General features: G+C 46.5%; 1 protein-coding gene across 2 annotated transcripts in view; it reads left to right on the top strand.

Moving 5' to 3' along the window:
* The window catches only part of LOC115078121 (C-type lectin domain family 2 member D-like), a 35,550-nt gene extending 22,551 nt beyond the window's left edge, over nucleotides 1-12,999 (top strand). For both annotated transcript variants that reach the window (XR_003853074.1, XM_029580784.1), the window contains exons 2-5: nucleotides 5,929-6,033; nucleotides 11,261-11,478; nucleotides 12,182-12,285; nucleotides 12,646-12,999. Coding sequence is in view for 1 of the 2 variants with exons in the window: in XM_029580784.1 (XP_029436644.1) it covers nucleotides 5,929-6,033; nucleotides 11,261-11,478; nucleotides 12,182-12,285; nucleotides 12,646-12,754 (536 nt within the window). In the remaining variant the exon portion in view is untranslated. The remainder of the gene's footprint in view (nucleotides 1-5,928; nucleotides 6,034-11,260; nucleotides 11,479-12,181; nucleotides 12,286-12,645) is intronic.
* Nucleotides 13,000-14,615: the final 1,616 nt, after the last annotated feature.

Raw genomic sequence — 14,615 nt, 5'->3', positions numbered from 1 at the left:
TAGAGTAGGTCTGGTGAAGATGTAAGGGGAGTACTTGGTGCGTTTTATGTAAGATATAAGAAAGCTGTAGGGGTTGAACTTGAAGAAGCTCAACAGCTAAAGTTGTAGAGTAACTGGTGCCCATAATCCAGTCAGTGGCGTGATGTAATTGACAAGCCACATTATAGGCCTTTAGGTTTGCCAAGCCCCAACCCTCCATGTTTTTTTGGATAGCAAAGTTTTAGTAAAGCTATTCATGGCTTTCTTCCTCTCCACAAGAGCTGCCTCACCTGGGTATCTATTCCCTGTAGTTCCCTTTTAGACCAGTACACTGGGAGTAACTGCATCGCGCATAGCCATTGAGGAAGAAGCATCATTTGGTACAATGCCACCCGTCCTGCTAAAGTGATTGGCAGATTTTGCCATTCATCTTCCTCCATATAGCTCTATACTTTAAGGGCTGCACCAGGGCCAGAATCTGGGGGATTAGAACTCCAAGGTATACTATGGAGTTTGCTACCCAGGAATCGGAAAATCCTCCCGAATCCATGTGTGTGCTTCTTGCATTAAAGCCTTCCAAGAGATCTGTGAGCTACTAATGTGAACAGGGAGCTCATCGGCGAAGGCTACCAATTTATAGGGTGCTGGTTCACTTGGACGCAGAGAGATTCCTTTGAAACGATTGTTACTCCTGATGTGATTTAACAGGGGTTTTAAAGTAAGAATAAAAATCAGTGGGGATAAAGGGCAACATTGCTGGGTCCCCCGATGCAGTTCAAAGGGAGCCGAAAGAGTCCCGTTGCCTAGCAGTGAAGCCTTTGGACTATACTATAGTGCTGTCAGCACCTGGGGCAAATAGCCAGTGATACCCAAGGAGTCTAAGGTGGCAAACATAAAGGATCAACTAACGCGATCAAATGCCTTTTCTGCATCAAACCTAATCAACATTCCGGTGCTTTGTTAAAGGCTTTAGGGCATGGGATCGTACGAAGGACATCTGGCAATGAGTCCCAGCAGTGAGGGCCAGCTCCTGAGAACGCTCTCTCTAGTAGACGAGAGGTCTGCTACTTCCAAAAGGAGTTTATTGGCTGAGCGCAAGGCCCTGGGGGCTTATGTATTCACAGTACGGTGCTGACTCAGACAGACATATCGCTGTTCCGAATAAGAATTGCAACTTTGTAGTGCGTGCGCCGATACATAGGGAGCCCGTGCAGTGCCTTCAGGACCAGGGTGATGTGATCACGCGGTTTTGTGCCTGTCGGTAAATGATCGACAGACTTTTGGACTATCTCCAATGCCCTAATGGAGCAAGCTGGTAATGCAAGGTATAAAGCATTGCAGTGGTTCAAGCCATTTAGAATAAGAGCTTGGAGTAGAAACTGAAAATCAGATTTTTCTTTTTTTTTTATTCTTTATCAATTTTTTCATTAAAAAAATCTAACATTTTTGCAAATAAGAAAAAGATGGATTAACAATCTGTAAAGTCCTACAAAAAAAACTGCATCCAGGCATTATCTATATAAACAAATATTTTCCATATAACCATAAAGCAATAGTCTCAGGACTCCCAGAAATGTATAGAGAGAATTACAGGATTAACATAAATTCATAAAGGAAAATAGCATTAACACGCAAACAACAAAACGTTTCATGTATTTGTGGGAGTAGATGTAGCTGGTTTTCTCAAATTTATAAAAATCCTTAATTTCTCTGGGGCTAAAAATATAAAGATTTCTCCCCCTCTCTTTAGGACGCATTTACATGGAAACTTAACCATAAAGGAAAAACCTAGACCAATAACCTCTTGACGAGGGCTAAAAAGCCCTTCATCTAGTTTGTGTAGATGCTGCCAAGTCGGGGTAGATTTTAACATTTGCATTCATAAATGAAACGGGAAAACTTCTAAAATATTTTCTCATTACTAGTTGTAAATCAGTTAAGGAAATGAAGGACACCAGAAGCGTAGCTCTTTCCAATACTTCAGTGGCTGAATTTTCTATTATTTCGGCTGAATTTTCTAATATTTCGGTGAGGTTCGCCTGCCAATTCTTTCCACCAGTTGTTGCTGCAGACTTTGGGAGAAAGTAACATTTATTTGTTGATGGAAGCGCTTCCTGGATAAAACCCAATATTTCCCGCATAAACTTTTTCAGAGTGGTGTATGGGGTTTCTCCAATAACTCTGGGGAAATTTAGTATGCGCAAATTTAATTGCCTAGATTTATTCTCTAGTGTTTCAATCCTTTTTGCCAGAGTTTCTCTATCTCTGACTGTGGCCGCTTCAAAGTCTAAAGTCCCAGAGTCCTTCTCTTCTAAAGCAGTAACTTTAACAAGTAAAGAATGTATTTGGTCTTGCATCTGTGAAGTGGTTGTAGTATTTTGTTGTATTGAGTGCTCCAATCTAGTATTGAAACTATTAAAGGTAGACAGAATTCCAGCCATCATATCCCACAAAGCGACAAGGGTGACGACTTGAGGGCGTTCGGGGACTACCAAAGGAACAAATTCAAGTATTCCTCCACAAGGGACTGGCAGAGCTCTTCCCGTGGATTCCATCCCTGTTGTTCCTGGCCCCAGCCCAGTACCTGATGTTCCACCGCTGTCGTGATCTCAGGATTTTCCGCAACAATTTGTCCTGCTTCTACCAAAGCCGCGGTTACCGTTGTCCCCTCTGCATTCAATCTGGAAGAAATTCCCCTGAGATACGGTCCGGGCTGCAACGCCTCCTCTATCCTCTGTGTCGGTGCTTGCCTCAGGTCGGGGCTCAAGGATAACTCCTCCACCAGCTCAAACGAAGCTTTCTCTCCGCTTAGCACATCGGGATCCTCATTCCTTGGATCTTTTGTTGTCGGGCTTAGGAAGTTGGTGATCTCTTGTTGAACCATTGATGAAGATAAAGATACCGACGGGAAAACCCATATTTGTCCTTTTCTTTTAGCAGGCATATTCTCAGTAGAAATAGTAAGTTTGACGGAGCTTCAGGAGTCCCTGTTTTCCCCACCACTCAGCGTGCCAACATCTTGGGAGTCCTGAGTCTGCCGAAAATCAGATTTTTCAAGCAGGGATTTTAGGTGGTGTGGTGCATAATTTGTAAAATTTCTGCTTTTAAGACAGAATTAATTTGAGCCTTCATAGATAGAGTAGAATCAATAATGACTTCTAAATTTCAAATTTTGTGCTCGGTAGGTATACAGGTTCGATAGAATAATAATTTCAGTCTTGTGGATGTTATGTTGACGTTTATTGAGTGTGAACCAGCACGTCACACAGTTCATGTATAGGGAAATCAGGTCAAAGGTGTAATCCCAAGAATAGTCATAAGATATTAAAAAAAACCCTGGATATCATCCGTGTACAGTTTGAAATTGACTCCTAGGCAGGGAGGAATTTTGCATAAAGGTGAGAGATATATGTTGAAGAGAGTGACTGAGAAGGACACCAGGAAGAGGGTGTGGTGCCCATTCTGACGTAAACCAGTTTAAGACTGTACCTGTGACCTCTAGGGATTGAAACTGAGAGATGAGAATCATATGCTCCAGAGTGTCAGACACAACGGATGTGCTCAAGAGGACCATCGGGTAGTTAACATTCCCGTGAAAACCCCTTAGAACTGTGTCAGCATTAGATAGCGGAAGAGTCTCCATGCTGGGCCCCCTATGAAAGCGAAACCGATCAAGTTTTGACTGCTCCTCCAGAAAACCAAGAAAAGTTGTTCAAGGACCTGAATTGCTTTTAAGAGGAAGGACAGTGATGAAATGGACCAGTAAAGAAAAGTACAGGATCAGCATTAGGTTTCTTCAGAATAGGTCTGACAACGGCTTGTTTCAAAGAGGAGAGATCGGTGATGCTTGCAGTAGATGGGCTAACATCATCCTTGACCGGTTTCAGGATGGCAGTGGGACATGGGTTTAAGAGAGAGGAACAGGGTCTCAGTCAGGCGATAACGCAGGAAATCATGTTCGCTGTGACGGGATCGAAGGTGTCCCGGGTAGGACAACTAAGTGCAGTGTTTTCGGTTAGGAGGGGGGCAGTAAGTGGAGAGCTATCACAAATTTATTCAGTTTTTATTTATTTAGACACTTTATATACCGTTGTTCCATGAATAGATCACAACGGTTTACAAAGTGACATTCATAGTTATAACTCGACAAACAGATAAACAAAGATTGACCTTAGAGGTGGTATTCGTAGGCACGCATTAGTATCTATCAAGGGAAAATTTCTAGTACATATTAGTAATTGATCTAGTACATAAGGCAAAGTGTACAAGTAATTAAATCAAACTAATAGTTTTCACATCTTAGACAAATCAGTTGAACCTTCTGAATAAAGAAATTAGCTAATTGGTTACATTTGTCAGAGGCAGTGGCTAAGTCAAAGCTTCCTTTTGAGGCAGATAGACATTTGACTGCATGAAATAGTTCATAAAGGTTGTTGCCAACTGCATGTATAAGTTAAGAATAATTTAAACTGCTGGAGGGTGAAACCATGATTCAGGGACTGATACATAAGAAGTGAAATAAAATAGGAACATAAGGGTTGCCATTCTGAGTCAGACAAAAGGTCCATCAATCCCAGTTTCCTTTTTCCAACAGTGTCCAATCCAGGTCACAAGTACCTGGTAGGATCCCAAGAGGTAGAAAGATTCCAAACTGCTTATCCCAAGAATAAGCAGTGGATTTCTGCAACTCTAACTTTAATAATGGTTTATGGCTTCGCTCCAGGAACTTGTCCAAACCTTTTTTAAACACAGCTTTCACCACATCTTCTGGCAATGAATGCCAGAGGATTTATGGAAGTTCCAGTATATTTTTGATTGAATGTATTTTAAAAGTCAGAGCTGCCATATTACATTATTTTCTCAGTACAAAACACACAGACTTCTTTCTTGCTGGTTCAGTTTAATTGTCCAGCTGATATAGTGCTTTCAAATATTTTAGAAGCTCTTTATAGGCTTCTACAGTTGCCTTTGGGGTAGATTTTCAAAGGGTTACGCGCATAATCCCCGAAAACCTACCCCTGTGTGCGCCAAGCCTATTTTGCATAGGCTCGGTGGCTCACACAAGCCCCGGGACGCACGTATGTCCCGGAGCTTCGAAAAAGGGGCGGGCCTGGGGCGTGGGCGGGGCGTGGAGACGAGGTGGGGCCGAGTGCTCCGGCACAGTGCGCCGGCGCCAGCCGGTGTCGCGGGACATACGTGAGAAATAAGGTAGGTGGGGATTTAGGTAGAGCTGGGGGGTGGGTTAGATAGGGGAAGGGAGGGAAAGGTGGGGGGGACCCAAAAAAAAGTTCCCTCCAAGGCCGCTCCAATTTCGGAGCAGCTGTGGAGGGAATGGGGAAAGCCATTGGGCCTCCCCTAGGGCTCGGCGCGCAAGGTGCACAAGTGTGCACCCCCTTGCACGCACCGACCCTGGATTTTATAACAAGCGCGCGGCAGCACGCTCATGTTATAAAATAGGGTGTACATTTGTGCGCTCCGGGTTGCGCGCACAAATGTACCCCACGCGTGTAACTTTTAAAATCAGCCCCTTTATGCACTGTGAGAAATTTGGGATGTTTATGTGCTGTTTGTCATTAGAAGCCTGAGCCACATTCACCTGTAACTAAGAGAAAGCTGCTGCAAAGGAGACCTTTCAATCCAAGGATAGAGGCCCTAAGGATTGGTTAACAACTTTAGTCATCTCATCCCCCAAAATACTAAAAAAAAACAACACATAGTAATAGTTATAAGAAATAAAATAGCTTCTGACTGACCAGAGGAGAAACAGTAGAGCTGGCATTGAGGGCTGCACAGTATTTGGGTCCTGTGTCTGTCTCTTAGCTGTGTTGGGAGCATGGAGGTAAGGAAGCCGCCTCCGTCCTATTCCTTAGAGAGATGTGAAGGTGACCCAAAGGCTTCCTAGCAGTTTTCAGCCAGTGAAATCCTCTCTTTCTCCTTTCTGTGTTTCAGGCAAGGCAGACTTCATCTGCAGAAGGTTTCCCGTGCCTGTGATCGCTCTGGTGCTACTTACTGTTCTGATTCTGGCTTTGATTCTGGGTATAATAGTCCAGGCAGGTAAGTGAGATGCACTGGGATGCTTTCTGCACTCGGCGCCGCACAGCGGGAGGGATAGAACCACAGTGCTGAGTAACTGCCCCTGTATAACAGAAAGGAAAGGACAATTTACAGGGTTTTAAGGTCATTGAACAGATTGCAGGCCAGATCCCTATTGGACTAACCTATGGCATTTGTTGGCTTTCATGATGTAGACTCTCTTTATCCGGGCGGGGCAGTGGACAGAAAGCAGGTCTGTATGCAGAGAGTGAGATGTTGTGTGCTCTGCTAGGCTTGGGGTGGTCCCAGAGGTTTACCTAGAGCAGAGGTTCTCAACCAGTGTGTCGCACACTCGCTGCTCCCCCCCCCCCCCCTTTCATCTCAGCAATATGAACACTGCAGCGATTCCTGCCTGGGCTATCAACACATTCAAGCCCCGAGGGGAACGGCAGCAGTGTTTGTGGAAGCCGGCAACAGGAACACTGTCTTTTCTTCTTCCTGCCCCTGTGGCTCGGAAGAGGAAGTGATGTTTACCGGGTACGTGGAAAGAAGAAAAGGCCATGCATGCTGCTGCTGCAGAAAGGCTCTTCCTGGGCCCGCTACACTCAGCAGTTTGCCTGTGCTGCAAGAGAGACTGGTCAGGGAGGTGACTGGTGTGTGTGTGTGAGGAAAAGAGACTGGTCAGGGAGGTGACTGGTGTGTGTGTGTGTGAGGAAGAGAGACTGGTCAGGGAGGTGACTGGTGTGTGTGTGTGTGAGGAAGAGAGACTGGTTAGGGAGGTGACTGGTGTGTGTGAGACAGAGACTGTGTATGAGTGACTGGTTGTGGGCCCTAAAGAAGAGGAGTGTGAGGACAGAGCTTCAGCAGCCCCTGCTGCTTCTGGTGTGTGCTACTGGCCTACAAGGGAAAGGAGTATGAGAGTTACTGGAGAGGTAAGTAAAGGTGGCTTTTTAAGTTTATCTTTCTTGATTGACTGCCACTTTAATTATTGGATATTATATGATATGTCTGCTGTTAGAAATATTTTATTGTTGTTTGGAGAATTTTTAATAATTTTGAAAATGTTTAATGTTTGGATGTTATTCCATTTATCAGTTTTTAAACATTTATTATATTCTAGTTTTAGAATTATTTTATATTTCTCTGGGAATGTATAAATAGAAATGTGGAGACAAAAACTGAACTGGAAATAGCAAGAAACCAAACTCTGTATATACTGCAACAACGCAAAAACAAAACCATTAGCTTTATGGTCACTTTATTCAGTATTTGGTGAGGGTCTGTCTGTGTTCTGTATGTGTGACCCTGCTAAGGGTGTTCTGTGAACTTGTAGTTTCTTGGTAGGGATCTATAGCAGCTTGGCTTGTTCTGTTTTCCTAATAGGAGGTGTATTGGTGTTTAGGGCCTAGTATAATTTTTGCAGTGCTGCCTTTTCATAGATAGGGTTGTTACTGTTTGAGTTCCATAATGCAGGTGTAACTTTGTGCACATTAATTTGTGTACATTATTGCAGATACTGGAAGTCTGTTAGGTGCTATATTTCTGTTTTGCATAGAATGCAAAGTGTTTTTTTTGGGTTTCCATTCCAGTTTCTGTCTCCATATTTGTAATTTGTGGTCTTTCTGTACTTGGTGAAGGTCAATTCTATGTGTGTGACCAAGGTGAAGTATTTTACTAGCATGTAGGCATTTGTATCAATCTTATTTGTTGTGTTTTCTCAAAAGACATGCATTGGTGGTAAATTAATGTCTTTTCATAAGGAGGGCTATTCACCTGGTAAATTCAACGGGGAATGTACTTCTTCTGTTATGCAACCATTGTGTTATAAGTAGGGAGGCCTTAGGAAGGCCTTGCATTCTGTTATATAGGGAAACGCTAGGAAAGTGATCCCAACTTGAGGGGATTGTGTGCCCTTGGGCCTCGGCAAGATCCAAGAAGAATCCAAGACAGCACCGAGGATTGGCAAGACGTGTCCAAGCATGGATGAAGACAAAGTCTAACCCTCTGCCGGACCTGCATGCTTCTGGAAGCCAACAACTCTATGTTGGTTAGTGAACAGTCCTCTGACCGTTCCCAGCCCTTTCGGACCTTCCGCTAGGTATCTGCAAGAAGCAGCAGGCCGGATTGAGGATGAGGTAGATGGAGGCCTTATGTCACAAAAGATTCAAGACATAGACGAGAAGACTCTGGATGTGGAGCTTGGAAGACTCGAGACGAGGAATTAGGAAGACTCTGGATGAGACAAGAAGCTGGGAAGGATCTGTTGCATTCGTGCCTCTTCTCGCCCTCTCTCCACCCTCTCTACCTTGGGAGTGACTCCCTTCGGCTCTGACGGACAGATGCAGCCGCGGCTTCTCCCTGCCTCTTGGTCCCGATGTCCCTGGGCTGGCTTGACGCTACGGATCCGCCATATTCCTGATGAAGTAAGGGCACGTGCACGCTCCAGACTTTGTACGAGCAAGGGCGCAAACCTCGGGGGCACCCCCCCTTAGTGACGTCATCCATTTTCACTTTAAAAGGTCTTTGTTTGCTAACTTCTAGCGAGTTAGCAAGGAACTCCATTTGGACTTGCTTCGGCAGTCCACACTACTTGCAACAATGATCCGAGTCAGCCAGGGGAATTCTTCTCCACTGCTCGGCCTTTTCAAACTTACCAGGAGTACCTGCTCCACGGGGGCTCCACTCTCTCTTCTTGATTTCAGATTGCCAAGACGGGATCTGGTACTCGCTCCTCGAGGGCCTACATCCCTGAATACTCTGAAGACTCCTCATTGCCTGGAAGCGATCGCAGACGTGAACACAGTGAGTTCTATTGTAAATAGGAATCGGTACTTGCTCCACGAGGGCCTACATTCCTATAGCTCTGAAGACTCCCTTCCGTCCAAGACATTATCGCAGGTACGGAGATCGTGAGTTATATTGGCAAGATTGCAGATAGGAACCGGTACTCGCTCCACGAGGGCCCATGTTCCTAGAATCCTTTACAGACTCTCTTCTACTCTAGAAGCCATTTCATATAGAGCTATTGTGAGTTCTTATTACAGGCTGTTTATAGGAACCAGTGCTCACCTACGACTCTTGTTCCTGAATGTACTGAAGACTCTCTGTGGCATAGAGACCATTGCAGACATCTACTATTGTGAGTGTACCATCTTGTATCCAGTATACCCTGTGTACTCACTACTTCTAGTCTCTCTCTACAGCTCAGCAACCCAGAGATTATATTCTAGTATCAGGACTTCAGCCCTGCCGGACACATCGACTCACTACTGCCACCACTGGTGGTTCAGCTTCCAGCCTAATAAAGAACTATTTGTGTTTATTTCATGTTCCAGCCTAGCCTGTGGTTCCTCTCAGGATCTCCTCCTGGGGGCGCTGTCATCTGCCATCAGCCCAGGGATTCACCATTTCCTCCAATTGGTCATTCCTTACACTACTGTCACTCTGTGGGAGCCAACCACTACCGACCACTAACACCGCTTACGGAAGTATTATATAGATAGCTACCGTCTCTTTCTATGGGACTTGCCAGCAGCCTATATATAACAGATTGCTACTCCGTAGCAGAGGCATGATAGATTGCTATCTCAGTAGTGAAGTACAATATACCTATTGTTATCTCCTCTCCTCAGAAGAGTATCATTGAACAGACTGCCAACTCCTCTTCCCTAGGGAGTTGATCCATAACAGATTGCTACCTTCTTCCCTTACAGGAGCATCTAACAGCAGTTCACTAACAGATTACTAACTCCGCCCTCATGGCGGGGTAAGCACTACAGATAGTTAACTCTTCCCTTCTGGAGGAGCAGATCATGACAGATTGCTAACTCCTCCCCCTTTCAAGGGGAAAGCAGAACAGATTACTAACTCCGCCCTCCTGGCAGGGTGAGCGATAACAGATTGCTAAATCCTCCCCTCTGGAGGAGGAGAGCATAACAGGATCAGACAGTGGCACTGTTTCTTAGGGCACCCTACACAGCCCACCATCACGGGCGGACCCAATGGGCTGGTCACGGATCACCCTGTCACTCTGCGCACTCTATACAACCTCGAAGGCTTGTCGCCAACCATGCAGAGAGCGGGACAAGCGCAAGGAGGGAATCCAGGTGAGAAGAATCTCCAATGACGAAAACAGGAACCGACAAGACGGATTTAGTCCAACAAGGTGTCATCTGGAGAACCAAAGGAGCTGGAGGGTCAAGAGGACTCGAAATAAGTGAAGGAGGAGCGGAACCTCAGAACATTAGGAAGCCTGGAACATCAGGAAGTGGAATATCAGGAAGCCTGGACTGGTAACCTCGAAACATGAAGACATGGAACATCAGGAAGCCACAGGAAACGAAGACTTAGAAAGCAAGACGAGACATGGAGCTCCAAGGAAGAACGAAGACCTGATGGAGTGCTGGAAGACGAGACTTCCAGGAGCAGGAAATTCCAATGCAAGGCCTCCAGGAGTACAGGAGAAGCCCTTATATAGGGCTGAACCAGGAAACAGTCATTAGGTGGGGCCTGGGGCATAGCCGGCTGCTGGCCCTTTAAATCTTGTGAAGAGGCACGGCCCGCGCCTTAGGAGCAGGAAACAGGAAGCTGTACAGGACCATGGTCAGCGGCCCTGCACAGATGCCAGTGACGGAAAAGCAGGACTGGGTCGAGGAGCAGGCCCCGACGCCGGGGACGGCTCCCTGCCTCAGAAGGCAGGCTGGAAGGCAGCTCCAAACCACAAGGGAGCCTGAGGACCGCGTCCTCCGGGCCGCGAAGTGGAGGAAAGCGGCGGCGGCACTCCCTGCCACTATGAAGAGCAGAAGCTGTGGCTCCTGCCGCAAAGAACGCCGGCATGCCCTGCGCCAAGCAGGAGAAAGAAGCGCGGCAAAACGGAGGTGAGAAGCCTGCTCGTGGAGGAAACTCCATGGGCAGGAATCATAACACATTGCTGGGGGGGTCAGGGTTGTTCCTGTAGTTAGAGAGTATATGGTTACATTTTAGCCCATGACGATCATGTGTTGAGTGTGTCACGCATGTGAGAACCATCTGTCAGGTGTGTCCTGACAGAAAAAAGGTTGAGAACCACTGGTATAGAGGATTTCCTTAAATAAATAAAATAAAAATGAATGTCCTCTTTTATATAATTAAAGAAACCAGAAGTGCATGTGTGGGGAGAGATTGAAGGCTGAATGCTGTGGGAGGAGAGAGCTTAATGTCTGATACAAGGACAGCGTCTCTGACCTGTAATTATTCTCTCATTCTATAGTTACCCAAAGCAAGGCTTCTGCAGATCCCTCGCCCCGTCCTCCTCCTGCAGATCCCTCGCCCCGTCCTCCTCCTCCAGATCCCTGTGCAGACGGCTGGATCTGGTACAGAAGCAAATGTTATTTTTTCTCTGAGGACTCAAGAGATTGGGACACGGCAAAGAGCTTCTGCACCTCTCACAACGCCTCCCTCGCTCACATCGAGACCCGGCAGGAACTGGTGAGTGTGAGGGGTCCCTCCCACAGCAGCCTGGGGAGGAGGCGCACGTCTCTAGGGAAATGGTAGTGGTCCTTGGTATGAAGTAGGTTTGAGTCCACCCCCCCACCCCCATAGCTCCATTTTCTGCTGAAGTTACTGGGCTGCACAGTGCACACCCAGATCATTTATTTGGAAAGCGGATGGCTTTGTACACAGGAGCTGGGATCTAATGGTTATTACTCTGAAGGGTAAGCCCACTTGGAAAGAGATAGAAACTAGATAGGAAACAGGCCATGCATGATGGGTCCTTGATGAAAACCGGATGAGGAGAAAGGAGGCTTGAGTTGGGATGACTCCCTGATGAGAACCAGGAGAGAGAGGAGTAAGGAGCTGGGTCATGCATGATGATTCCTTGCAGGGAACTGGATAGGGAGAAGAGAGACCATTTGTAATGTTTCCCTGATAAGAGCTGGCTGAGGAAGGAGTAAGGAGAGTGGCTATGCAGGATGGGAGCTGAATAGGAAGTGAAGTTGTGCATTACGATTCCCTGATGAGAGCCAGAAGGGAGGGGAGTACAGAGAGAAGCTGTGTAGGGTTGAGCGAGATGTGTAACTTACTTCACCCGTAGGGCAGGTTTTGGTGCAGGGAGACCCAGCTGTGCCTTTAATATCAGGGAGCCCCTCGTGGAAGCAAAGCTGACAGGTCATGCTTTTATTCTTGCAAGGATTTCACATTTCACTGTAAAGGCCGCTCTGATCACTGGATCGGTCTGAGAAGAGAGCAAGGGCAGCCATGGAGATGGACGGATGGATCGGAATTCAATAACACGTAAGTCTTGGTGAATCCCATGCATTAATGCGATGTGCAAAGTGCCCGGAGCTTGCAGGAGCTTTCTCATTGACTACGGGCCTTAAAGCATTAGTCCCACACGGCTTGGCTCTCAGTGTGGCACCTGATGGTTGTCCCTATCAGCCCTCGAGATATTGGGAAGGAAAATCCTGTTACTCAAGGCTTCTGAGCCAACAAGGCCATTTATTTCCTGAGAAGAAAGCCTGGAAACGGTGTTTCCTTTTGCACGTTTCTACATTTTTACTTTGTTTCCCTTTGCCAAGGTTCATTACACATTATTTCACTATTTTTTTTTTTTTACTTAATGTTCTCCCTTACAGTGTTTCCTGTGTGTTGCAGGTTTAGCATTTCACAGGAATCGGGTTGTGCCTACCTGACTGATGGCAGCGTCAGGAGTGCAAACTGCCTCATGTACAGAAACTGGATCTGCACCCAGCACCGTTTTTAGGAAGAGCTTGAAAGGGACTTTCATTCACAAATGTGTGTCTGCATTCAACCTTACCGCTTCCTGCAAAAACTGTAAATACTACAACCCTGTTTGAATTATATTCCATGCTGTTACCTATCTTAATCTTCCTGCCCTTGTGTTAACTCTACTGGTTCTATGTATCTCTTCACTTTGTTAAACCGTTCCATGTAAACTGATATGATGTGAAAACGAATACCGGTATATAAAAACTTGAAATAAATATATACATTTGTAGCTGCCTTCCCTGTCAGATCACCCGACCTGGCCTATAATTGACTCTCCCAGAGTGCTTTGTGTTTCAGTTACAACTCAAGGGCTCTGCTGCACTGATGAGACCCAAACAGGTCAAAATGTGCATGTGTCTGCGTGCAAACCAAGACTCTTCGGGCATTTCTTCACTCTTTGAGGTTAGGATTAGCACCCCCACCAGAGTCCGGGTTTTGCCCCATTGCATGCATGGAAATGTAGTTTTAAAGAAACCAGGGTTGCAATGAGGTGAAACCAGGCCCAGATGACCCTGTTCAGGAGTGGAGGAGTAGCCTAGTGGTTAGAGCAGTGGGCTATGAACCAGGAGACCAGGGTTTGAGTCCTGCTGTTGCTCCTTGTGACCTTGGGCAAGTCACTTTACCCTCCATTGTCTCAGGTACAAACTTAGGCCTGGGTTTTCTAAGGTCATAGAAAATCTGGCAGGGAAGGGGGGCAGGCCTGCAAAAGCTGACAGTGATCGCACCTCCACAGTGTTATTGCTGCTGGCTTTCATACCCAATAGCACCATCGTAAAAGGTGGCAGTGAAAAGGGTTCCTACCTTTTCACAGTCAGCGATGTCTTCGCGGTGTCTGCCCTGGTGCCTCCCTGACTCCTCCTCTTCCGGGGCCGTCTCTGCCCCCTTTTTGCGTGCGATCACACTTCTACAAGCGGTGTTGGGAGTCTTATTCCCAAGGGCGTAGTTTGATCAGGGAGGAAACAGTTTTTGTGTGATGAAAATTATGCGTGTTGTCTCAGATGGGAAAATGACCTCGCAAACATACAGGCCGATACAGTACAATGCGCTCCGAAGGAGCGCATTGTACTGTATCAGCCTGTATGTACTGTATCGGCTATATGTATCGCCTGTATGTACTGTATCGCCTGTATGTACTGTATCGGCTATATGTATCGCCTGTATGTACTGTATCGCCTGTATGTACTGTATCGGCTAACAGTGCACTCCGAAGGAGTGCACTGTTAGCCTGCTCTTGGACGCGCGTTTTCCCTTACCCCTTATTCAGTAAGGGGAGGAAAACGCGTGTCCAACCCGCGGCACCTAATAGGGCCCTCAACATGCAAATGCATGTTGATGGCCCTATTAGGTATGCGTGCAGGATACAGAAAGTAAAATGTGCAGCCAAGCCGCACATTTTACTTTCAGAAATTAGCGCCAACCCAAAGGTAGGCGCTAATTTCTTCCGGCACTGGGAAAGTGCACAGAAAAGCAGTAAAAACTGCTTTTCTGTGCACCCTCCGACTTAATATCATGGCGATATTAAGTCGGAGGTTCCGAAGAGTAAAAAAAAGTTAAAAAAAAAAAAATTGAATTCGGCCCGCGGCTGTCGAGCCAAAAACCGGACCCTCAATTTTGCCGGCGTCCGATTTCCGAGCCTGTGGCTGTCAGCGGGCTCGAGAACCGTCGCCAGCAAAATTGAGCGTCGGCTATCAAACCTGCTGACAGCCGCTGCTCCTATCAAAAAGGAGGCGCTAGGGACGTGCTATTGTCCCTAGCGCCTCCTTTTGCCCGTTTTTACTGCCGGGCCTAATTTAAATACAGAATCACGCACACCGGTGAGAGCGGGCGTTCGCCCG

This window comes from Rhinatrema bivittatum, chromosome 16 (assembly GCF_901001135.1).
Source record: "Rhinatrema bivittatum chromosome 16, aRhiBiv1.1, whole genome shotgun sequence".
Classification (NCBI taxonomy): domain Eukaryota; kingdom Metazoa; phylum Chordata; class Amphibia; order Gymnophiona; family Rhinatrematidae; genus Rhinatrema; species Rhinatrema bivittatum.
This window is presented reverse-complemented; position numbering and strand designations above follow the sequence as displayed.